The 24,332-nt window shown below is 42.1% G+C and overlaps 1 protein-coding gene across 1 annotated transcript in view; it reads right to left on the minus strand.

Annotated features, from left to right (window-relative positions):
- Positions 1–3,833: 3,833 nt before the first annotated feature.
- Positions 3,834–24,332, minus strand: part of slc12a2 (solute carrier family 12 member 2) — a 92,867-nt gene continuing 72,368 nt past the window's right edge. The window contains exons 22-27 of the mRNA XM_085927027.1: positions 23,776–23,898; positions 22,922–23,033; positions 9,224–9,310; positions 8,438–8,573; positions 5,721–5,788; positions 3,834–5,528 (exon numbers count right to left, since the gene is read on the minus strand). Coding sequence (XP_085783153.1) covers positions 5,393–5,528; positions 5,721–5,788; positions 8,438–8,573; positions 9,224–9,310; positions 22,922–23,033; positions 23,776–23,898 — 662 coding nt within the window. The 3' untranslated portion in view covers positions 3,834–5,392. The remainder of the gene's footprint in view (positions 5,529–5,720; positions 5,789–8,437; positions 8,574–9,223; positions 9,311–22,921; positions 23,034–23,775; positions 23,899–24,332) is intronic.

A 24,332-nucleotide genomic window follows, 5' to 3' on the forward strand; every position in this document is an offset into this window, starting at 1 on the left:
TCTGTAATTATTTCATCTGCGTCTTTTCTGATATCTGCATTTGTGGTTTACAACAACTTCAGAACAATACCCGAGCCTCATTTTTGTCATGGACCACTCCATCCATCCATCCATCCATCCATCCATCCATCCATCCATCCTCTTCTGCTTATCCGGGGTCGGGTCGCGGGGGCAGCAGCTTTAGGAGGGACGCCCAGAATTCCCTCTCCCCAGCCACTTCGTCCAGCTCATCCCGGGGGATCCCAAGGTGTTCCCAGGCCAGCTGAAAGACAGTCTCGCCCACGCGTCCTGGGTTGTCCACGGGGTCTCCTGCTGGTGGGACATGCCTGGAAGCATCCTGATGAGATGTCCGAGCCACCTCATCTGGCTTCTCTCAATGTGAAGGAGCAGCGGCTCTACTCCGAGTCTCTCCCGGATGACCGAGCTTCTCACCTTATCTCTAAGGGAGAGCCCGGACACTCTGCGGAGGAAACTCATTTCGGCCGCTTGTATCCGGGATCTTGTTCTTTTGGTCACGACCATCGCTCGTGACCGTAGGTGAGGGTAGGAGTGTAGATTGAGCGATAAATTGAGAGCTTTGCCTTATGGCTCAGCTCTCTTCACCACGACGGACCAGTACAGAGTCCGCATCACGGGCGACGCTGCACCAATCCGCCTGTCGATCTCACGCTCCATCCTGCCCTCGCTCGTGAACAAGACTCCAAGATACTTATGGACCACATCAAAGTTAGGTTTTTCTCTGAGGGGGCCCTTAAGTATGGTGGCCAACAGGGGCAAACTCTGCAAACACGAGAATGATGCAAACAAACACCGGCCGTACTCTATCACAAGCTTGACGATATGCATGTTTGACGATATGCATGCTTTCTCCATGCTATGATTTTGAGTTTCAGATCAATAGTCTTAGGAAATATACTCTACACCAGGGCTGTCAAACGAATTTTTGTCACAGGCCGCATTGTAGTTAGAGTTTCCTTCGGAGGGCTATTATGACTGCCAATGCCTTAAATTGTATAGGGTATAGCAGGGGTCGGGAACCTTTTTGGCAGACAGAGCCATACATGCCCATTTTTTACAAATAATTTCCCGTGAGAGCCATACCATTAAAAAGATACAATTAAATGCATGTATTTTAATTAAGACCAACAATTTTTCGAGTGTACTAATGTATTCTTTTTAATGACGTCACCAAAAGAGCCATATCTGGCTCGCGGGCCATAGGTTCCTGACGCCTAGAGTATAGGGTAAACAACAAATGAATGATTAGTTTTGAAACCATCCATCCATCCATTTTCTGAACCGCTTAGTCCCCACGGGGGTCGCGGGCGTGCTGGAGCCTATCCCAGGCGTCATCGGGCAGTAGGCGGGGGACACCCTGAACTGGTTGCCAACCAATCGCAGGGCACACAGAGACGAACAACCATTCCCACTCGCACTCACACCTAGGGACAATTTGGAGTGCTCAATCGGCCTATCAAGCATGTTTTTGGGATGTGGGAGGAAACCGGAGTGCCCGGAGAAAACCCACGCGGACACGGGGAGAACATGCAAACTCCACACAGTATGTATGTTAAAAAAAAGGTGACAATACTTTGCAGATTTTCACATTTCGCGGGTGGTCTTCAAAGTTAAAGTCTGCTTTATTGTCAATTTCTTCACGTTAAGACACACAGAGATCGAAATTACGTTTCCCACCGTTCCACGGTGACTAGACACATTACACAACACATACAGCAAATAGCACAAAGAGTAAAAACAAATACACAAGAGCGATGAATAAGTAATAAGCAAATAACCCAATAAATAAACAATAAATAAATAAATAGACAAATAAGAGGAGCAAAATGGAGCAAGCGTGCATACAGCAGACAGCCAGAACATAGCGCAAAAGAACAGGACGTTATGCAGCCGAGGGTGGAGGGGGGAGAGAATTCAGGATCCTGACAGCTTGGAGTATGAAACTGTTGGTGAGTCTGGTGGTGAGTCTGGTGGTGCATAGAAGATCAAAGAAAGAGTGAGCGGGGTGACTCACATCACACACAATCGCGGTCGCCTTGCGGGTGAGACGGGAGGTGTAAATGTCCTTCAGGGAGGGGAGTGAAGGCCCAATGATCTTACTAGCAGTGTTCACTATGCGCTGCAGGGCCTTCATGTTGTATTCAGTGCAGCCACCACCCCACACAAAGATACAACTGGAAAGGACGCTCTCAATGGTGCCACGGTAGAATGTGGTCATGACGGCAGGAGGAGCACTTGCTCGCCTGAGTTTCCACAGAAAGTACAGGCGGCGCTGAGCTTTCTTCGCCAGCGATGCAGCGTTGGTGGTCCAAGAGAGGTCCTCACTGATGTGCACCCCCAGGAATTTGGTGCTCCTCACTCTCTCCACCACATCACCGTCGATGGTCAGCGGCAGGTGTTTGGTTTGATCCTTCCGGAAGTCAACGACAATCTCCTTGGTCTTGCTGACGTTCAGCAGGAGGTTGTTGTCCCTGCACCACGTGGCCAGAAGGTCGCCCCCGGTGATGAGACCCACCACAGTCGTGTCGTCGGCATATTTCAGCACGCTGTTGCTGCTGTAGGTTGCAGTGCAGTCTTGCGTCAGCAGGGTGAAGAGCAGCGGACTGACCACGCAGCCTTGAGGGACCCCCGTGCTCAGCGTGATGCTGCCGGAGACATTGTCGCCAACACGTACTACCTGAGGCCTCTGACAGAGGAAGTCCAGTAGCCAGTTGCAAAGGTAGGTACTGAGGCCCAGCTTGTCGAGTTTGCAGATGAGACGCTGTGGAACAATGGTGTTGAACGCAGAACTGAAGTCCACAAACAGGCTCTTTGCCTGATTTCATGCGGCTCTTTTATGTTCATATCAACATTTGTGTTTATTTTTTGTGCGTGTTCGCTTCGCTTGAGTTCAATATGGTATTTTGGTCAAACGCGCATGCGCGTGAGGTGAAATCCCGCAAAGGAGGAGGGACAAACCCATTCGAGGAGTGTCAATTTCGCTCTCAAAATGGCAAGGAAAAAATGCACAGCTAAACGAATGTATGAAGATGAACACATGATGTTTTTAACAGAGTGGGAAAGTTTATATTTTTTTGTTGAACGCAATGGGAAGCCATTCTGCCTGATATGTCGGACGTCATTAGCGCATTTAAAAGCTTCAAATCTTCAGCGCCACTTCAGCTCACTTCATGCTAATATCGATAAGGACTTTCCAAAAGGGACTGAATTTCGCAGGCGCAAGTTGGACACTTTGAAAAGTCAGGCAGAAAAGCAGGTACAGTTTTTCAAAATAATTACGAAGCACTCAGAGACTGTCACACTTGCATTGTTTCAACTGGCTTGGAACATTGCACGGGATAAAAAGTCATACAATGAAGGGGAGTTCGTTAAAAACTGCCTCAGTGACGTCATTGAAATCTTGTCTCCTGAAAACAACAAACTAAAACGAATGGTCGGTCCCGCCACACATAGTCAATAAAAAAAAAAAAAACGCTATTGTAAATTATTATGTTTTTGTTTGTGGACTTTGTTGAACTGAGAGTTTGTCTGTGTGAGACAATGCACACAATGTTAATTGTTGAAAATGTGGTCTTTGGTCTTAGTACTGTAGGAGTCAATTTATGTCATGGCTCTTAGTCTCTGACTGGTTGGCCACCCCTGCTTCAGGCTTTCGTAAGTAGAGGTACCATTTTATATAAAATTAGTAGCCCTTCACAATAATCAGCACCCAAGATGTAGCTCTCTTTCAAAAAATGTTGGTAATTCTTCTGTTGATCTAATTTTTTTTAATGTAATGCATGGCTTGTGTTGTACACGAAATGAAGCGAAGCGAGTGGACCTTTCCAATTGAGAGATGGACTTTTATTACATATGTGACACACGTGAAAATGCATAGTGGTATAGTTTTTTCAGATTTCAACTTTACATTATTCAGAACTGTAAATCTTTCAAGTTTGAAAAAAGGTCAGTATGGATAAGACTAGCAGTTCATCAAACATCCTTAAGACAAACACGATAAAGAGGATGTGAGGGGCCTGAGTACAAGAGTAAATCTAAACTGTATGATTGCTGGATGTGTTATATGTTCAGTCACCACCGAACCTACTACTTGCAGAGCTGAGCTACATTAAACAATTAAAGAGACCATTATGGGTGGACGGTGATTACATACATATGCGTAAATACATACATACATACATACATACATACATACATACATACATACATACATACATACATACATACATACATACATACATACATACATATAGTAGTTGTGGTGGTCTATTCGATAGTACTGAAAACAAGAAGTTGAACCAACAAGTATGGCTTACAAAAACTTGAATCGTTAGTTCTGGTGTTAAGGCAAAGTTTACTAGCTTGTTTGATAGTGACGCGTTCAGGGGAAAAATACAAGGAACAAACATTTTGTTGAATGAAACATTTGGTTAATCTGTGAACCTACATATGTTGCAATAGGATAACCTGTGAACCTACATGAGCTGCAATAGACTACTGTTTATGTGACACACTGCAGCAAATGAAAAATAACAGCTACAAACTAAATCTTCAACTCAAGACCATTCTATGAATGCTTTAGGCATTTGTTTAAAAGCCTAATCGTGTCTTTTGCAGAGTAGTTGAGGCATTAGAAATATTACAATATTTTAAAAGGAAGACTCAAAAGTTAATGGAGAGAATAACAACAGCCCAACACAACAAAGTGGGAAGAGTTAGTAGAACGAATAGACACCTTCTATTCATGCAATTCACTCCACTAAGAGGACTCATATTTAAAAAAAATCAATAAAATGAACTACTATTTCATATAATAAGTAACATTGTCATCTAACGAGAGTATATGTGATTAACCGGAAGGCACATCCATAAGGCTTTAAAAAGGTGTTGCAAAGCATTCTATGAGCTTCTCTCCAAGTACTTAAGGAAAGCAGCAAGGTAATTAAATATTGAGGCTTCAGAAACATTAACATTAACGGGTCGAGTCATTGTAATAGTGTGTGACCATTCCATGTCACACCAAATTGAAGATGGTGCAATAAGCGTTTTTTTTTTTTTTTTTTTATGGAACCGTTTCGAGAAGCTGACATTCCCGTATGTGAATCAGATTGGAAATACATGAGAAAATACATTTCAGGAACAAAAATAAAGAGTTGGTAAATTTTAAAAAAGCACCCTACACTCATTACTTGAACTCTATGTATTTTTGCTCAGCACAATCCATTCTGTATGTTAATCATGTCACATTATTTTCTAAATCAATTTTTGCAGTTTGTCATTATGCTTGTCTAGCAGACACATTCGAGCAGACTATGTCTATATGAAACAGTAGGTGGATGTGAGAATCATTCTTCATGTGTTATTTTTGTTGCTTTTAAGAGTAGAAAGTTAGGACGCTCTGGTGGTTGCCACGCACCAAAAGGATGGGTGGCAAGTCCTTAGACAACACCTCCAGCCAGGCCATGTACAGGGCACTAGACACTGCACCCTTTCTGGCCAATGGCAGGCTCCTGGAAAAAACAAAACATACATTCAGCTTGCTTTTGAAAACCACTGCAAATTTAAAAAAATAAAAATAGCTGCATTTGTAATCAGAATCACTCGCAATTGTAAGCAATGCAGTGGCATAGGGGATTTGCAGTTCTAATTTACCCGTATACTTAACCCATACAAGCACAAACACTCAAGCAGAGGTGGCTTACATGACAATGAGGTTGGCTGTGTTGGAGTGTTCCTTAAGAAGCTCATTGAGTCTGATCTGACGATTGGTCTGGAAAAACAAACGTCAAATATGTTCAATCAATCTTTGAACAAATTACATGTACATAAAGAGCTGCACCACAAACAGCTTTTTGTCAACCAGTCCATACTTAACACTCACAAATGACGTTTTAAAACAAATTACATTTGTTTACATAAAGGACAAAGATTCGATCACGGGATGACGAAGGGCCCCACGTACTACCGGCATCATTAGCGGCTTTGTTTGTAAGTGACACGGAAGACGAAGAGTTTTAAGGACTTAATGATTTGGAGTGACACAAAAGGTTTGAAAAACTATTATGGCTTTTACGCACGCCCGGTCCTACTCGACGGAGCTCTCTTTAAGCTCCGTGGATGGAAGTCGGGGGCCGGCGCTCGGCCGGGTGGCTGTCCGGGGACGGTGGATGGGGCTCGGACGTGGCTTTTACGCACGCCCGGTCCTAGTCTACGGAGCTCTCTTTCACCTCTGTGGATGGAAGTCGGGGGCTGGCGCTCGGTCGGGTGGCTGTCCGGGGACGGTGGATTGGGCTTGGACATGGCTTTTACGCACGTCCGGTCCTATTCTATGGAGCTCTCTTCCACCTCTGTGGCTGGAAATGCCACCTCTGGGGATGGAAGTCCACGCCACGGCATGCCTGGAAGTCGACGCCGGTGCTTGGGGCCGTGTGGCGGTGAACTATTTATGTTATAGTTATTTGATATATTTTATTTTGTGTAGCAACTTGTATATGTTTTAACCGTTACAGTTCAGTAGTTGTTGCGTAGTTGAACTCTTGTTTTGTTAAATAAAGAGCCGTTTACCAAACCCACGTCTTTGCTTGTACTTTGTTAACACTACAATATAGTTATATACTAGATCTGTGGAATAACAACGAGGCTGACGTCAGGGCGCACATGCGGCGTTGTTGACAAAGGGTTAGGAATTTGATCAATGGATTTAATGATTTGGAGTGACACAGATGGTTTGATAATATTGTTGTAATATGATAGTTATTTGAAATATACTTTATATATTGTTATATGGGTCTGTGCTCAGTCCGCTGCTCTTCACCCTGCTGACGCATGACTGCACTGCGACCTACAGCAGCAACCGCGTGATGAAACATGCCGACGAAACGACTGTGGTGGGTCAGAGGTACAGATGCCTGTGCTCCTGCACCACCAGACTCACCAACAGCTTCATGCTCCAAGCTGTCAGGATCCTGAATTCTCTCCCCCCTTCACCCTCGGCTGCATAACGTCCTGTTCTTTTGCACTATATTCTGGCTGTCTGCTATATGCACGCTTGCTCCATTTTGCTCCTCTTATTTGTCTAATTATTTATTTATTTATTGGGTTATTTGCTTATTACTTATTCATCGCTCTTGTCTATTCGTTTTTACTCTTTGTGCTATTTGCTTGTATGTGTTGTGTAATGTGTCTAGTCACCGTGGGACGGTGGGAAACGTGATTTCGATGTCTTTGTGTGTCTTAACGTGAAGGAATTGACAATAAAGCAGACTTTGACTTTTTGACTTTGACTGTAGAATAATTAGAAATTCAACTTACAAGTCCGACGTCAGCGGCGCATATGTGGCATTGTTTACATAAAGGACGATCGATGGATTTAATGAATTGGAGTGACACAGATGGTTTTAAAAACGTGTTATTTATGTAATAGTTATTAGAATAACTCTGAATGTTACGTCAGGCCCGTTCTAAGCTCTTCGTTTGTGTTTATGTCACGTTAGCATACCTATCGTTTAGCCTGTTGTTGCTCGTTCATGTCTGTTCTTGGTGTTGGATTTTGTCCAATAAATTTCCCCCAAAATGCGACCTATACTCTGGAGCGACTTATACATGTTTTTTTTTACCGTTATTGTACATTTTATGGTTAATGCGACCTATATTCCGGAGCGACTTTTAGTCTGAAAAATACGGTATCGAGCCAAATCTATGGCGAGGGATTTAGTTGTATTGAATTTTCTGAATCTGATTGTTTGTATAGATGTCTTCTTTAATTATCCTTAGTTCTTTAATGACAAAGAACATGTTATTTTATTGTAAAATGGAATATTCTGTCAATAAAAAAATATATGAGGGGGTTGTCTGTCTAAAATCTCACTGAACTGTATCACGTCTCTGCCCCGTGGCGTAAAACTCCTCCAAGCCTTCTGCTACCCTCGTGTCTCACACTGCGTGTTTCGTTGTCATGGTGTCCATTTGCGTCTCTGTCACACCTGTGCTCTCGCCCCTCCCCTCCTGTGTCCTACCCGTAATCATTGTAATCACCGTCATCTGCCCCTTGTTACCCATCTTGTATTTATGTCCTGTCCGCGTGTTACTCCCTGTTGGATTGTCCTATTTATTTACCCTGCTCACTCTGTCTGCGTTTTCCACACGTCTGGTTCCCATCCATTTCTGCTGCCCATCCGTTGCCATGTTCGACTGCCTGTGTTTGTTCCCCTCATCCTGTCTTCCACCACCCTTTTGCCACCAATTAACCCTGGTCCAAACTGTATTTGGTCACCCTGCTCCATTCCACACGTGACAAACTGTTTTGTGGTCAATATTAATTACATACTGCATTAGCTGGTCAGAAAGGTCAAATTGAATTAAAATAAATAAATAAATAAATAAATAAACAAACAAACAAACAATAATATGCGTTTCAGACCTTGGCACGATAAAGCTCCAGCTCATTGTCTGTGATCAGCCATGGTTCGCTGTTTTTCAAACACTCAGCTGCCTCCTGCTCCATGTCGTCTTCTTTCAACCGATAGGGCTCAATCGTCTCATCAAAGGCAGCAATGCTGAACAGGAGAATGCGATCATGGTTTAAGCTACAATACCAGCTAGGGATAACAAAATCATCCTTTCATCTTACAAAAAGTACTGGAAAAAAGAAAAGCCCAAAAACAAAGTACATTGTCGCTCTGCCCCTCGCCTCTGGAATTCCCTCCTCCCGGACATCAGAAACATTGACTCCATCGAACTTTTTAAATCTCACCTCAAAACCCACCTGTTTAGGCAGGCATTTGTCTAATTTTATTGCTCTGCTCAAGAGGTCTCTTTGCTTTTCGACTTCTTTTCTTTTAATTGTGCCTATTTTATGTGTGTTCGGCGACCTTGAGTGCCGTGAAAGGCGCCATACAAATAAAATTTATTATTATTATTGTAGAGTGGGACATAATTGGAATATAATAAACGGGATCATTAGCGTCACCTCAAGTGTCTATTATATAAAGTAATAATACAAAAAATATTCACAGCCAAAATGTGTTTTGAATTTAGATTTTTGATCAACAAATACAGTAAAATGTTTGAGTTTAGATAATCATAATCAAGATTATGTCTCATTAAAATAAGTAAATGTATAACAAACTTGTCATCCAAGTGAACAAGATAATTATACCCAAAATTGTTGAATTACAAAAAACAACGCTTGTTGAGAAAGACTTACTGCTCCTTTTTGGGCTTGGTGTTTATGTCTCCCAGCACAGTGATGTCTGAGAAGTCTATCCTGAATTTGCTCAGGAGAGTTGCCATTCTGCACAGGAAATACAAAATGAATTAGCACTGATGAATTGTGGGGAAAATAAAAAGCAGGAAATTAACCATCTGGTATGATTTTAGTATTTAACCCATAATTCATCTTGAAATAAACTATATAGCTCAAGTGGAACTTTGGTTCACAAAGGCAAAATGAAGCGTTTTTTTTTTCCATTGAAATGAATGGAAGTAGAATGAAGGTCCTTTTACACTACAGAAGGTCGTGCACGACAAATAAAACCATTCCATGTGTCATGGATTGTTATGTATGTATCTTGTCTGTCGACACGAGGACCATCTAGTCATCCTAAATTTGTAAATTTTTTTGGTGGGTCCGCACTGTTGGTTCAGGGTTGTTGGCTCTTTTCTTTCTGGCCTGCCTTCGGTCTTCAGCAACAGTGATCCTGTTGGCCTCGCATGCTTTGGCACCCTTCTGTACAGCTAATCGCCATGTTCCTCTGTCTTGGGCTGCCTGCTCCCATGTGTCATGGTTGATGTTGAAAGCCTTCAGTGAGGCTTTCAGCATATCGTTGAAACGCTTCGTCTGGCTACCTTGGGAGCGTTTTCCTTGCTGTAGCTTGCCAAACAGCAGTTTCTTGGGGAGACGTTCATCTGGCACGCGAGCTAGATGGCTTGCCTAGCAAAGCTGAGACCGCATCAGGATGGTGTGGATGCTGGGCAGGTCAGCACGTGTTAGGACCTCAGTGTCAGGGATCCTATCTTGCCACCTGATGCCGAGAGGTTTTCTGAGGCAGATGGTGTGGAAGTGGTTCAGCATCCTGGCAATGTCCAATGTGGTGAGAACAACAGCCCGGTACATTTTGATATTTGTCTCTGTGGTGAACCCTCTCCTGTTCCAGACATTCCTGTGTAGTCTGACAAAAACGGTGCCTGCTTTGGTGAGTCTGGAGATGACTTTGTCGTAAATGACTACATTCCTGGAGAGTGTGCCGTCAAGGTAGGTGAACTTGTCCATCAAGTTCAGTCGCTGCCATTGATGGTGATGTTCGGTTCAGCGTACGCATGGTTTGCCTGGAACTGGCTGATGCATTACCTCAGTCTTTTTTGTGCTGATGGTGAGGCTAAAGTTGTCGCAGGAGTCAGAGAACAGGTCAACACTGATCTGCATGTCAGCTTCAGTGGCAGCGTTGAGGGCGCAGTCATCGGCAAACAGGAATTCATTGATGGTGTCAGTCAAAACCTTGGTATTTGCTTGAAGCCTCCTGAGGTTGAATATTGAACCATCCGTCCAGTACTTGATGTAGATGCCCACATCAGCATCTTTGAAGGCATCTGTCAGCATGGCTGAGAACATGAGGCTGAACAAGGTGGGGCAGGGACACAGCCTAGCCTTGTTTCACTCGACTGGAGACAGGGAATGGAGCAGTCGTCTCTCCGTTGTCCTGGATTCTTGCTAGCATGCCGTCGTGTAGTTGATGTACGATGGCGATGAACTTTTTGGGGCATCCGTACTTCGCCATCTACTAACATCGTCAAATTGTTAAACTGACGTAGATGGAGTAGAGGTCGGCTTTCTGTTCCTGACATTTCTCTTGTAGCTGTCTAGCGGCAAATACCATGTCTATAGTCCCACGTTCTGGGAGCCCAAGATCAGGGGATGCTTTGAGAATAATTGTCAATTGATTGTCTATGTGAAGCCCTTTGTGACTGCTTGTGATTTAGGGCTATACAAATAAACTTGACTTGACGTTCTGGCTCTCAGGTTGGAGGCCTTGCTCGAGGTGCGTGTTGCTATCGTGAGGTGTAATGACACACAAAGTGGGCATTTGCTGTTGCGCCAAAAATTGTTTAAGAGAGCAGCAGAATAGAATAAACATAAGCCATCCATCCTAGCAGAAAACATGATGAAAACCAAGTGCGCAGTAAATAGGACTTGAATCCTTTCTAACCCCAGAATCAAGTTGCCTTAACACCCGATAGGAGAAGACAGTGTAACATGTGGGTACAGAGAGGTGAGGAGTGGCTTGTGAGCCGCCAAGCTGGAAGAATCTTGCCTGGCAAGATGACCCAAGTGCTCACCCGCAACTGCAACAATTTCTGGGGGCCAATTGACACCAATAAACAAAACTACCTAAAATATATGATAAACAACAAAGCGAATGATGTGGCTGCTGAGTGAGCTCAAGCACAACCAAGTGTTCTGTATGAGTGCAGTGACTATAGCAATGAATGAAGCGTAGTTTGTGAACCAAAGTAATACTGTATATACAGTACAGTATGATATGTACCGTAATTTTCGGACTATAAGTCGTGGTTTTTTTTCAGTTTGGCTGGGCGACTTATACTAAGGAGCGATTTATATGTGAATTTTTTCACAAATTTTCAAAATTCAAATATCCGCAATGTAGTGAAACCGCGATAAACAAACCGCGATGTAGCAAGGGATTACTGTCATTTGAACTGCAAGTGATGTCACCGGCGCCACGCGGCGGTTGTTTACATAAAGGACAAAGGATTCGATCACGGGATGACGAAGATGACGAAGGGCCCCACATTTGAAGGATTTAATGATTTGGAGTGACACAAGGTTTGAACAACGATTTATGTTATAGTTATTTTCGTGTAGCAACTTGTATACGTTTTTACCGTTACAGTTCAGTAGTTGTTGGCTTGTTGAATTCTTGTTTTGTTAAATAAAGAGCCGTTTACTAATCCCACATCTTTCCTGGTACTTTGTTTACGCTACAATATAGTTATATACTAGATCTGTGCGGCAGGCGCGTTGTTGACATAAAGGACGAGGAATTTGATCGATGGATTTAATGATTTGGAGTGACACAGATGGTTTGATAATATTGTTGTTATATAAACCCACGTCTTTCCTGGTACTTTGTTAACGCTAAAATATAGTTAGATACTAGATGATGTGCGGCGCACGCGCGGCATTGATGACATAAAGAACGATGAATTTGATTGATGGATTTAATGATTTGGACTGACACAAATGGTTTGATAATATTGTTGTAATATGATAGTTATTTGAAATATACTTTATATATCATTATATGGGTCTGGAATAATTAGAAATGTAACTTACAACGGGTCCGACGTCAGCATATGCGGCGCATATGGACGATAGATGGATTTAATAAATTGGAGTGACACAGACGGTTTGATAAACGTGTTATTTATGTAATACATACTTGAATAACTCTGAATGTTACGTCAGGCCCGTTCTCAGCTCCTCGTTTGTGTATATGTCACGTTAGCATACCGTATCGTTTAGCCTGTTGTTGCTGGTTCATGTCTGTTCTTGGTGTTGGATTTTGACAAATAAATTTGCCCCAAAAGTGCGACTCATACTCCGGTGCGACTTATATAAGTTTTTTTCACTTTATTGTGCATTTAATGGCTGGTGCGACTTATACTCCGAGCGATTTATAGTCCGAAAATTACGGTATTCACATACATGTGCAACAAAATAGTCTTTTCAATCATGACTTCTGTTAGGGTTGATTGATTATTTTGATCCTATTATTATGTTGGAACGTAACCTGTAATAATTAACCTAGCTTGTCCTATCTTAACAAAGTAGTAGAACAAAGTGCTAAGAACCTTTGAACTGATCGACCAACTGCAGAGGACGCAATCAAAGTTGTTCTGTTTACTCAACATCGTAAAACAACCCCTGCTCTGATTTGATCAGAGGCCAGGGGTTTCACCCTCATCCTGTCCACTCACACCCCCACCCTGTTTCTCTCAATAAAAATGCTCTTGCAAGAGGCCTGAGTCAGACCTCATTCGATCATTGCTGTATGCACAGCGACGAATGACTCTCCACTTGCAGGTGCTTAAAAAGGGCATACTGTCTCCCGTTGTGGTTCTTGCAAAAATAAGTTACATTTTGGTACCGTGACCCGGATCTCTCATACCCGCCATCTGGCAGACGAAGGATGACACGCTGTACACCGTCGACGGGGCAGCGTCCATTAGCCGGACCTGGTAAAGAAAGACCTGGGAAGGAAATTCTTCACTGGGCCAGCATCTTAGGTTTGCCTTTGTCTGACAGAGGCGGATTGATGGGATCCGGCAGTGCAACAAATCAGGGGACAAGTAAGTTAAAGCCCTAAAGTTGTGTGACTGTGTTGTGAAACGCGTAAAAGGTTAAAGGTGCACGAGATATATGGCTTTGGTTAGTCTGAGCTATGAGATATACGGCTTTGGTTTATCCGGGCTATGAGATATGGCTTTGGTTTTTCCAAGCGAAGAAACAGCTGGGGTTTCTAGTCCCAGTGGAAGGAACAGGGCTAAGAAAAAACAGACCTTCTTTTTCTTCATTGAGGAAGGGCGTAGATTCTTTTTTTGTCCATTTTTCCAAGCTGTTTGCATAAAAGTTGTGTGGTTGAGTGTGACTGGTAGGATAAATTGATGAAAGAGCAGTACTAGCAAAAACCCATGGCAATAACACAGGCTAGTAATTTGTTGAAAGGTCAATTTAAACATCCTCAAAGAAAAAAAAATTGAAAAGAAATTGAAAAAACTAAAACTACTAAATTAAGATGGGAAATACAAACTGTAAATCTCCAAATAAAGGGGCTCTTGAAGGAGATGAGAAGTACATGGCGAGTAGATTTCTTAATTGTATGCAATACATGCCAAAGTGTAAGAAAAAGCATAGAGTAGAAGGAAAGTTGAAAGTTGAAATGTGGAACGTAGTGGTAGAAATTTTCGAGGAGAGTGTGGCTAGGAAGCCAAAGGGATTGAGAAAGGAAAGAAAAGAGAGAGAAACGCAATGTGCTAGAGTGTGGTTAAAAGCTTCACAAGAGAAAAGAGAACAAATTCAAAGGACAAAAAATAGAAAGATGAAAAGTGATGAGGTCGTCATTCAATTAAGACTTGAAAATGAATTCAGGGTGCACAATGCCACCCCATTCAATGATGCAGCTGAGAATGCTAATCAACAACAGCTTAAAAATGCGCTCCTCACTGGTTTCAGCCCTGAATTAGGCAACTGGGTGAGGAAACACTTGGTGGAAGTGGACACTGCTTGTATTACAACAACCATGCAGTGGGCCAAAGACGCTGACAAAGTGATCAAGAAAGGCAAAAGTTCTGATGTATTTCATCTAGATGATGATGATAATGATCTAGATGAAGATACAACACTCTTCTTCCAAAGTTCCCAACGGGGCAGAGAAAGAGGTAGAGGCCAACATGGTCGCAGGCCACCATTCAATTCAAAACCCCCATCAGATTCAGACAACTGTTGGAACTGTGGGAAACGTGGGCACTGGTCAAGAGCGTGTCATTGTGAAAAACTAAATAAAAAAGGGTGGAGGAAGAGGCAGAGTGTTGGGAAAAATATTATACATTATCATCATATACCAGAATAGCAAAGTACTCATCCTTGGTGTAAAGAGCAATGAGGTGTTTGTTTTTAGAGTCTGCTCTCTTGTTGATAGAGAAGCAAGTCCGCCCGGGTTTGTTTACACCTGCAAGCCACGTCTCACTGGTCGAGGTCTTGCAATATTTCATTGTGAGTCGTGGAAGGTTTCATCTGTTTTAGTGCCGGAGTCCAGTTCCTTCAAATCTGTGGCTTTACAGCTGAATGGTCCCACACCAACTATTTTAGTTAATATCTACTGTCCACCCAAACCAAATAAGGATTTTATTAATGATTTCACCACATTTCTCACCCACATCTGCTTACTCTCACCCAACATCATTCTGCTGGGTGATTTAAATATTCACATGGACAACACCAACAGCACTCCTACTAAGGATTTTCTTTTTTGCCTGGACAGTTTTGGACTAAAGCAGCACATCGACTTTCCCACCCACACTAAAGGCCATGTTTTAGATCTGGTCTGCTGCTCTGGTGTCACTCCTTTTAACTGCTCTGCTGTTGATCTGGGAACAGGCTTCTCTGATCACTTACTAATTTCTTTTAATCTTAAACTCACATTGTCCAAAATCAAACTGCCCCGTGTTATATCCTTCCGTGACATCAAAAACATAAATTTAGCAGATTTCACAACAGCCATTGAATGTCTACCCACCACCACCCTCCCATACACCCCGGATCAACTGGTTTTTAATTATAACAATGGACTCCAAACTTTGCTGAACTTATTTGCCCCCCTCAAAACCCGGACTGTTTCTTTTATCCACTCTGCTCCCTGGTTCTCTCATCATTTGCGCCAACTGAAGGCTAAAGGACGACAGCTGGAGCGTCTTTCTAGGAAAACTGGTCTCATTATCCACAAACAGTTATTTCACACGCATATTCTCCAATATAAGGATGCGATTTTCTCCGCCAGATCACAATATTTTGCGGAGAAAATTAGAGCCGGTGTGGGGAACACCAGAGCTCTGTTCGCCATGATTCATGATTCAACCCGCCCCTGTGACTCCCTCCCCCCACATTTTTTACTCTTCCGACTACTGTAAGACCCTGATGTCCTTTTTTGACAATAAAATAGCCTCCATCCAGCAGCAACTGATCCCTCACTCGTCTAGCCATCCATTTCCTTTCTTTCCCCATCCAAACCCCCCGTCTCTTTCCTGCTTGCAACTTCCCTCTGCTTCTGACCTTACTAATTTCATCCGGAATTCAAAGCCATCTACATGTATTCTTGACCCCATGCCTTCCTCCTTGGTCATAGCCTCTCTCCCTTCTCTGCTGCCCCTGATCACTGCCATCATTCATTCTTCCCTCACCTCTGGCTCTGTCCCTTTACCGTTCAAATCTGCCGCTGTTACACCAACCCTTAAGAAACGCGGCTCAGACCCAAACACCCTCAATAACCTTCGCCCCATCTCTAACCTGCCATTTCTCTCCAAAATACTCGAAAAAGTTGTCGCATCACAAATCCACACTCACCTCTCTTGTAATAAATAATTTATATGAACAGTTCCAATCCAGTTTCCGTCCCCGTCACAGTATAGAGACAGCCCTTATTAAAATTACAAACGATCTTCTTCTTGCAGCCGACTCTGGTCTTTTATCCATTTTCATTCTCCTTGACTTAAGCGCAGCCTTCTTCACCATCTCTCACTCTATCCTCCTTGACCGGCTAGCTTCTATTGGACTGTCAGACACACCCCTGCAGTGGTTCCATTCATATCTTTCCGGCCGCTCGCAATTTGTCCAGTTAAAATCATTTACTTCACATCCCTCCCCTTTGTCCTCTGGTGTTCCCCAGGGCTCTGTCCTTAGTGTTCAGGGAGTTTCCAACCGTTATAGAATGTTAAGAGGACAATGGTGTTTTTCATGGGACAGGGGGCATATGGTTGGAGCCATGAGTCGTTAAGCAAGAACATCCTGGGTTTGAACAATGACATCATTGAGAGGTCTATACTGCTCGCCTTAAGTAATAACATTCTTGGTTTTCTGCAATCATGAGCTGAACTGACTGCTGTGAACAATGAGAAGCTATACATTTGTGTAAACTCCACCCATTGTATTTACTCAATAAAAAGCGGCCAGCCTGTAGAAGGGCACGGTTTTTGAGCGACACTTGCTGTTGTTTGATTACCGTCCTTTTGCAAAAGCTTTGTGGCCATTGAAGACAACTCTCTGCTTCAGTGAAATTATTTGTGAATGTTGAACACCCAACACAGAGAAAGAGTCACATTTTCAGCATGACGAGCTTCCTCCCCTTTGACCGCTCATGCTCCTACTTTTGGTTTCGAAAATTTTTTAGATTATTAGAACTCCTGTACATACAAGAAGTATGACAATGCTGATTGTATGCCCAATGACAAATGACCAGGGATCAAATTATGTGTGCACACTAAAGTTAAAATTTGCAAATCAAGTGGTAAAGAAATACAAATTGCTTCTAAAAGATAAATAGAAAAATTAGAATCTGCTGTCCTCGCGTGCGTGGGCGGGACCAGCTTCATGATCGACTGCAAAAAGATTCGATTACGGGATGACGAAGGGCCCCACGTACTACCGGCATCATTAGCGGCTTTGTTTGTGACACAGAAGACAAAGAGTTTGAAGGACTTAATGATTTGGAGTGACACAGAAGGTTTGAAAAACTATTATGGCTTTTACGCACGCCCGGTTTTACTCCACGGAGCTCTCTTTCAGCTCCGTGGATGGAAGTCGGGGGCCGGCGTTCGGCCGGGTGGCTGTCCGGGGACGGTAAATGAGGCTCGGACATGCCTTTTATGCATGCCCGGTCCTAATCTATGGAGCTCTATTTCACCTCCATGGCTGGAAATGCCACCTCCGGGGATGGAAGTCCACGCCGCCGCACGCCTGGAAGTCCACGCCGGTGCTTGGGGCCGTGTGGCGGTGAACTATATATGTGATAATTATTTGATATATTTTATTTCGTGTAACAACTTTATATTTATATATATATATATATATATATATATATATATATATATATATATATATATATATATATATATATGTGTTTTTATCGTAACAGTTCAGTAGTTGTTGCCTCGTTGAACTCTTGTCAAATAAAGAACCGTTTACCAAACCCAGGTTTTTCCTGGTACTTTGTTAACGCTACAATATAGTTATATACTAAATCTGCGCGGCGTTGTTGACATAAAGGACGAGGAATTTGATCGATGGATTTAATGATTAGGAGTGACACAGATGGTTTGATAATATTGTTGTTATATGATAGTTATTTGAAATACACTTTATATATCGTTATACGGGTCTGTGGAATAATTACAAATGCAACTTACGAGTCCGACATCAGCGGTGCGGCGCATATGCGGCATTGTTTACATAAAGGACGATCGATGAATTTAATGAATTGGAGTGACACAGATGGTTTTATAAACGTGTTATTTATGTAATAGTTAACACGTTTATAAAACCATCTGTGTCACTCCAATTACTTAAATCCATCGAATGTTACTAGAATAACTCGAGTGTAATAGTTATTAGAATAACTCTGAATGTTACGTCAGGCCCGTTCTCAGCTCTTCGTTTGTGTTTATGTCACGTTAGCATACCTATCGTTTAGGCTGTTGTTGCTCGTGCATGTTTGTTCTTGGTGTTGGATTTTGTCAAACAAATTTCCCCCAAAATGCAACCTATACTCAGGAGCGACTTATATATGTGTTTTTTTCCACGTTATTGTGCATTTTATGGCTAATGCGACCTATATTCTGGAGCGACTTTTTGTCCGAAAAATACGGTAGATGAAGCGAAATTGTGAATTTAAGATATTGCAAAACTAAATTTAAGAGATATAAGTGATTGGTTGTGTTATAAGATTATACAAACTTCTATATTTGAGTTAAATCCGAGAGATTGAGTTGGTTAATTTAAAAAATGGAAAAAAAAGTTTCTGATTAATTCGCCAGCTGTGTTGAGTTTTTTTTGTAAAGGTGGATTGTCTTATCAGGAACCTTAGGAAAAATTAGGATAAGGATTGTGTTGAGAATGATATATGAATGTTGTGTGGAGAGCTTGGATAAATTGAGACCAATTTGATAAAAAGACTGCTCTTTGGAGACTGTGTGAGATGCAAATGAGCAAGGATGAATGATTGCCTGAAAGAAAGGAAAATACAGGTTGAATGGTTGAAGTTGTTGGAGACTACTATGGGAAATTAGTAGAACACCTTTGAAGAAAGAGTGATTTTGTGCGAGTTAAATGCTAAGAAAACAAAAACAAAGTTGGGTTTGGATTGATAACTAGAGAAAAAAAAACAAAAAACCCTGGAGAACCATGCAGAAGATGTGTGAACTGGGAAACCGAGAAGCATTTTGGAAATAAAATCAAATTAAATGATGATAGAATGATATTTAGTAAAGAACACATCCTCCCAAAAATATTTTCTTGGTGATACTCGACAAGGTGTGAGGCATGGTGTCGCCAAGCCTCAGAAGAAGGGTGAGAATGTGGTACAGAGAGTGGAAGATAAAAGAAATACAACACCTTACTACATATAGATTCTTAAATACAAATGGCGTTGTACCATTAAGTTACATTTTTTCTCAAACTTTTGCTATAAACAATTGAAAAATGATTGAAAAGTGAATAAAGAAGCTATGAGGAGGTGGTGTAGCTGTTTGGAAGGGCACGCGCTTACGCGCTTCCCTGGCTAATCAACATTATTTAACTGATAGGGGATGGGCAAAGGAACCATCTGCTACGGGACTTACGGTCCATTCACCCTGTAACCAAGATCAGAATCTTCTTTAAAACAGGAGGAAAAAAAATGGGATAGCCCCTGTCATAAATGGTCTTTGGTCAGGAGGAATCATTAGGAAGTGCTCAGAGTCTCCTTGCAAATACTCCTATTTGCCCAGTTCAAAAGGGCAATAAAATTGATTGGTGAATGATACAAGATTTGCAAGAAGCAGACAAGAACAGTCCTTGGCAGATTACATGATCAGAAGGCTCAAACTGAAAGATGTGTCAAATGATCTTCCTTCCCCACAGGTTGACAACCCCATCAAGCCAGGAGATTGGGTCAACATCAAAGTCATCAAAAGAAAGAAATGGGCCAGCCCACGGTGGGAGGGATCATTCCAAGTTTTGCTGACTACCCACACCGCAGTAAAGATTGCTGAAAGGCCCAGCTGGATTCACCTCAGCCACTGGAAGTTCCAGAGAGTGCTGGGTGGGGAAGACTGACTACAAAGGGGCTTCATCGTTTAAGGTGGGGCGTCTCAATGTTGGTGAAGAATCCATCAATCCCCACTCTGCTAGGCGAAGGGATGTCCCAATGTCTCTGCCATCCTAATAGTAACGGGGCTCCACATGCCAGATGGATCCTCTGCTGCGTTGTGATTGGAGCGTGCTATGGTCTATGGACTCATCTGAACAGACCAAGTGACAATGTTGACCGTGGAAAAAGATGGTCACATGATGAGAGCTTTGAGGACTGGTCATGGGACCCCAGAAACCCATACGAAACCAACACTTGGTACCGCTATGTTAAGTTCATTGTGAGATCACACACACAGGAGGGTTGCTATGTGTGTTCCAAACTTCCCCCTTCCTCCACGCAAGTTCACCTGGAAGCCAGAACAATAACGGTCACTGAAGTAGTAAAATGTCTAGTACTGTCTAGTCACCGTGGGACGGTGGGAAACGTAATTTCGATCTCTTTGTGTGCCTGGCATGTGAAGAAATTGACAATAAAGCGGACTTTGAAATGCATGGCCTTTGTGGGAGCCGTTGGATTTGAACACCGTGCTGTCACAGTCAGTGATGCTACCCCTATCGCCCTGGACCCACAGAAAAGAACCTGTGAAATAACTATTTTGGATTAATCTCAATGTGACTGTTGAAGGACGAAAGATGCCACAAGTGGCCTAAACAAAAAGGCTACCTGGAATGGACTACACGTGTTTCATCCAAGGGAATAAAACCCACAAATGCATTAACAATGATTGCTTTCCAGGAGGAAACTGGATGGGAGCTTTGGACATCACCGCTGAGTGGCAGGATAGGAGAGCCATTTCAAGTGGTGAGGACTCTCCGAACAACATGGCTGCACCATCAAACGGAATCTACTTCATTCAGAAAATTTTAGGTTTATAGGTGCGCCTTATAGTCCGGAAAATACGGTATTGTCAATTTCGCTCTCTAAATGGCAGTAAGAAAATACACAGCTAAACAAAAATATGAAGATAAACACAGGACGTTTTTAACAGTGGGAAAGTTTACCGTAATTTTCGGACTATTAGTCACTCCGGAGTATAAGTCGCACCACCCATAAAATGCACAACAACGTGAAAAAAAACATATATAAGTTGCTCCTGAGTATAAGTCGCACTTTTGGGGCAAATGTATTTGTCAAAATCCAACACCAAAAACAGACACAAACCAGCAACAACAGGCTAAAAGATACGGTATGCTAACGTGACATACACAAACGAGAGGCTGAGAACGGGCCTAACGTAACATTCAGAGTTATTCAAATGATTATTACATAAATAACACATTTATCAAACCATCTGTGTCACTCCAAATCATAAAATACATCGATCATGTAAACAATGCCGCGTACGCGCGCCGTCGGACTCGTGATTTGCATGTCTAATTATTCCACAGACCCATATAACGATATATAAAGTATATTTCAAATAACTATCATATAGCAACAATATTACCAAACCATCTGTCACTCCAAATCATAAAATACATCGATCATCGATCGTGTAAACAATGCCGCGTATGCGCGCCGTCGGACTCGTGATTTGCATGTCTGGCGTGAGGTGTGCTCGCATGCTGTCCATCACAAGCAGAGCTTACTTACATCTTAAATTGCATTGTTGCCCCAAATGTTTTTTTTTGTTTTGTTTTTTTTACATCACCACACTAAATTCTTTTCACCAGACCTGTGCTTTATAAAAACTCAAAAAAACAGCGCTTTCCCCTCCCAGTTGTTGCGTCACGGCCAATGGTGAAATTTAAATCACCCTCGTTCAGTTTAGTTTGAAAATAACTATATTTCTTTTTCAGTTGTTTTTTTTGTTTTGTTTATTTGTTTCATGAACTTGAATATTGTGCTTTAAAGTGTGAATTGCTTTATTCGTTTTTTCAGTGTATTAAAAACAATATGTGAGGTGATCAACTGTACTAGTAAGTAATGTGTTAATGATCAAGTAAATTTTTTTGAAAAAAAACACATATAAGTCGCTCCTGAGTATAAGTCGCCCCTCCCCACCCAAACTATGAAAAAAAACGCGACTTATAGTCCGAAAATTACAGTATATTTTTTTGTTGAATGCAATGGGAAGCCATTCTGCCTGATATGTCAGAAGTCATTAGCGGATTACAAAGCTTCAAATCTTCAGCGCCACTTCAGCCCACTTCATGCTAATATCGATAAGGACTTTCCGAAAGGGACTGAATTCCGCAATTGCAAATTGGACACTTTGAAAAGTCAGGCAGAAAAGCAGGTACAGTTTTTCAAAATAATTACGAAGCACTCAGAGACTGTCACGCTTGCATTGTTTCAACTGGCTTGGAACATTGCACGGGCTAAAAAGTCATACAATGAAGGGAGTTAGTTAAAAAATGCCTCACTGACGGCGTTGAAATCGACAAACTAAAACGAATGGTATCAGACATCCAATAAAAATAATTGCTTCGAGTAGCAACAACGGAATACAAGCCAGATTTGAAGACGATTGTTCAAGGCAAGGAATGCACTAAGCAACATGCATAGTAAGTGATAAAACGCTTTTGTAAATTATTATGTTTTTGTTTGTGGACTTTGTTGAACTGAGAGTTTGTGTGTGTGAGAAAATGACTGGCCTGTGGTCTTAGTATTGTAGGAGTCAATTTCTGTCATTATCATGTTGGTGCGTGACATGATAATGTCAGAATAAATTTGGTTTAGCAGAGGTGTGTGTGTGTGTGTGTGTGTGTGTGTGTGTGTGTGTGTGTGTGTGTGTGTGTGTGTGTGTGTGGGGGGGGGGGGGGGGGGGTGTTCATGTGTGCTTATGTGTATGATGTGGCTCTTTGCGGTAACACAGTAAAAAACACAGTGGCTCTTAGACTGGTTGGCCACCCCTGCTCTAAAGACTATAATACTCACTCACTTCTATGTGTTCGTATGTACAGTAATTAAAAAGTAATTTAATCTCCAACAATATTTTACTCCGAACTTGGAAAATTTGGAAAGGACTGAGCAGTACTTACGCTCTGCGGTCATGGTCAATCCTGTTTATCTTGCCGCCAATAAAAACACGAATCTTACAATCCTTCCATCGCTTCTTGTTGGTTAACAGATAGGGAATAAGTAGAGTCAAACCTTCATAAAAAAAAATGAAACAGAACAAATGTTCAAAATTTAAAAAATACATACTTGAATACTTGAATTGGGTCGCACACGTTTATTGTGATAGGTATTGTTCTTTATTGAAAAGCTACAGACCCCTAGAATTGTGTGGCGTCCCCCGAGGACAAACGGGCCGGTTAACACTGACGTGCAGCCAATCAGAAATCACAGTGACAAGGCGGCGCTGAACCCAAAATGAAAACAATAATTGCGCAACAGAAAGTCTGTGTTTGCATTGTCTCCACTCCTTTGACCAAGGCTTTTTCTTTTTATCGCATTTTTTTCTGCTAAAAACAAACCAAAAGGTGTCACTTCTTTGTCCGCTGTGTTTATTTACATTTAATCTCGGGAGGCTTTGCGAGATTTCCCATCCAATGTGGCAATACTCATGAATGATATCCCTTCGTGTGTGATGAGTTGCTCTTGCAGTGTGACTGCACACCAGACACGGTACGTTCAAAACTATTGTCGTAAATCTTGTCGTGTGCCCCAGGCTTTGGCAAACCCTTTTTATACTTACATTCACACCGTCACTGAATGGGAACTGGACCCATGCTGCCTACACCAAAATCAGGTGAATGAATGTACCACGACAGTGATTTTCTTAAACAGTCTAAACATTTATAGTCCAATCATATTTGGGAATCAATCATTTATAGTCCGATCATATTTGGCAATCAAGCCCAATATATCTATCATTCTTTTACAGCCTCACCTCCATCATCAAACAGCCACCAGACATCAACTGTGCCCTTCCCTTGTTTCTTCTGGAACTGCTGGCTGGCCTCCAACAATCTCTGATCAGATACATTCAATGGCACACTCATGTTCTTCTCATCTGCAGGGAGGGTTGCCAGTCACATTCATGCACAAAACAGCACAAGGAAACAAACTAACAAAACTCGATTTTACATTGTCATTTACGGCTGGTTTTCAACCCAACCCAAACAAAATGAAATGTCTAGTGTGGACAACTAAAACATGGATTATCCTGATATATTCTAGGAATTGATTGTAAAAACTTTTTGTCCGAAAGACTGTCTGAAAGACTATAAATAACCAAATTGTCTCTTGAAAATGTAACGGGAAAAAAATCAAACCGTCTCAACCGTAAAATGAAACATTTAAAGCAGTTTTTGCTTATCAAAAGTCCAATAGTCTAAAGCTTAGAGATTCAAGCTGCAATACAGTAATAGAACAGGGGGCGTATTCCTAAAGATTCTTAGTGCAAAGAGTTGCTCCTCGTGGCCATAGTCTAGAAAATTATTTGAA

Source organism: Syngnathus leptorhynchus, chromosome 12 (assembly GCF_054491065.1).
Source record: "Syngnathus leptorhynchus isolate UIUO chromosome 12, UIUO_Slep, whole genome shotgun sequence".
Taxonomy (NCBI): Eukaryota; Metazoa; Chordata; class Actinopteri; order Syngnathiformes; family Syngnathidae; genus Syngnathus; species Syngnathus leptorhynchus.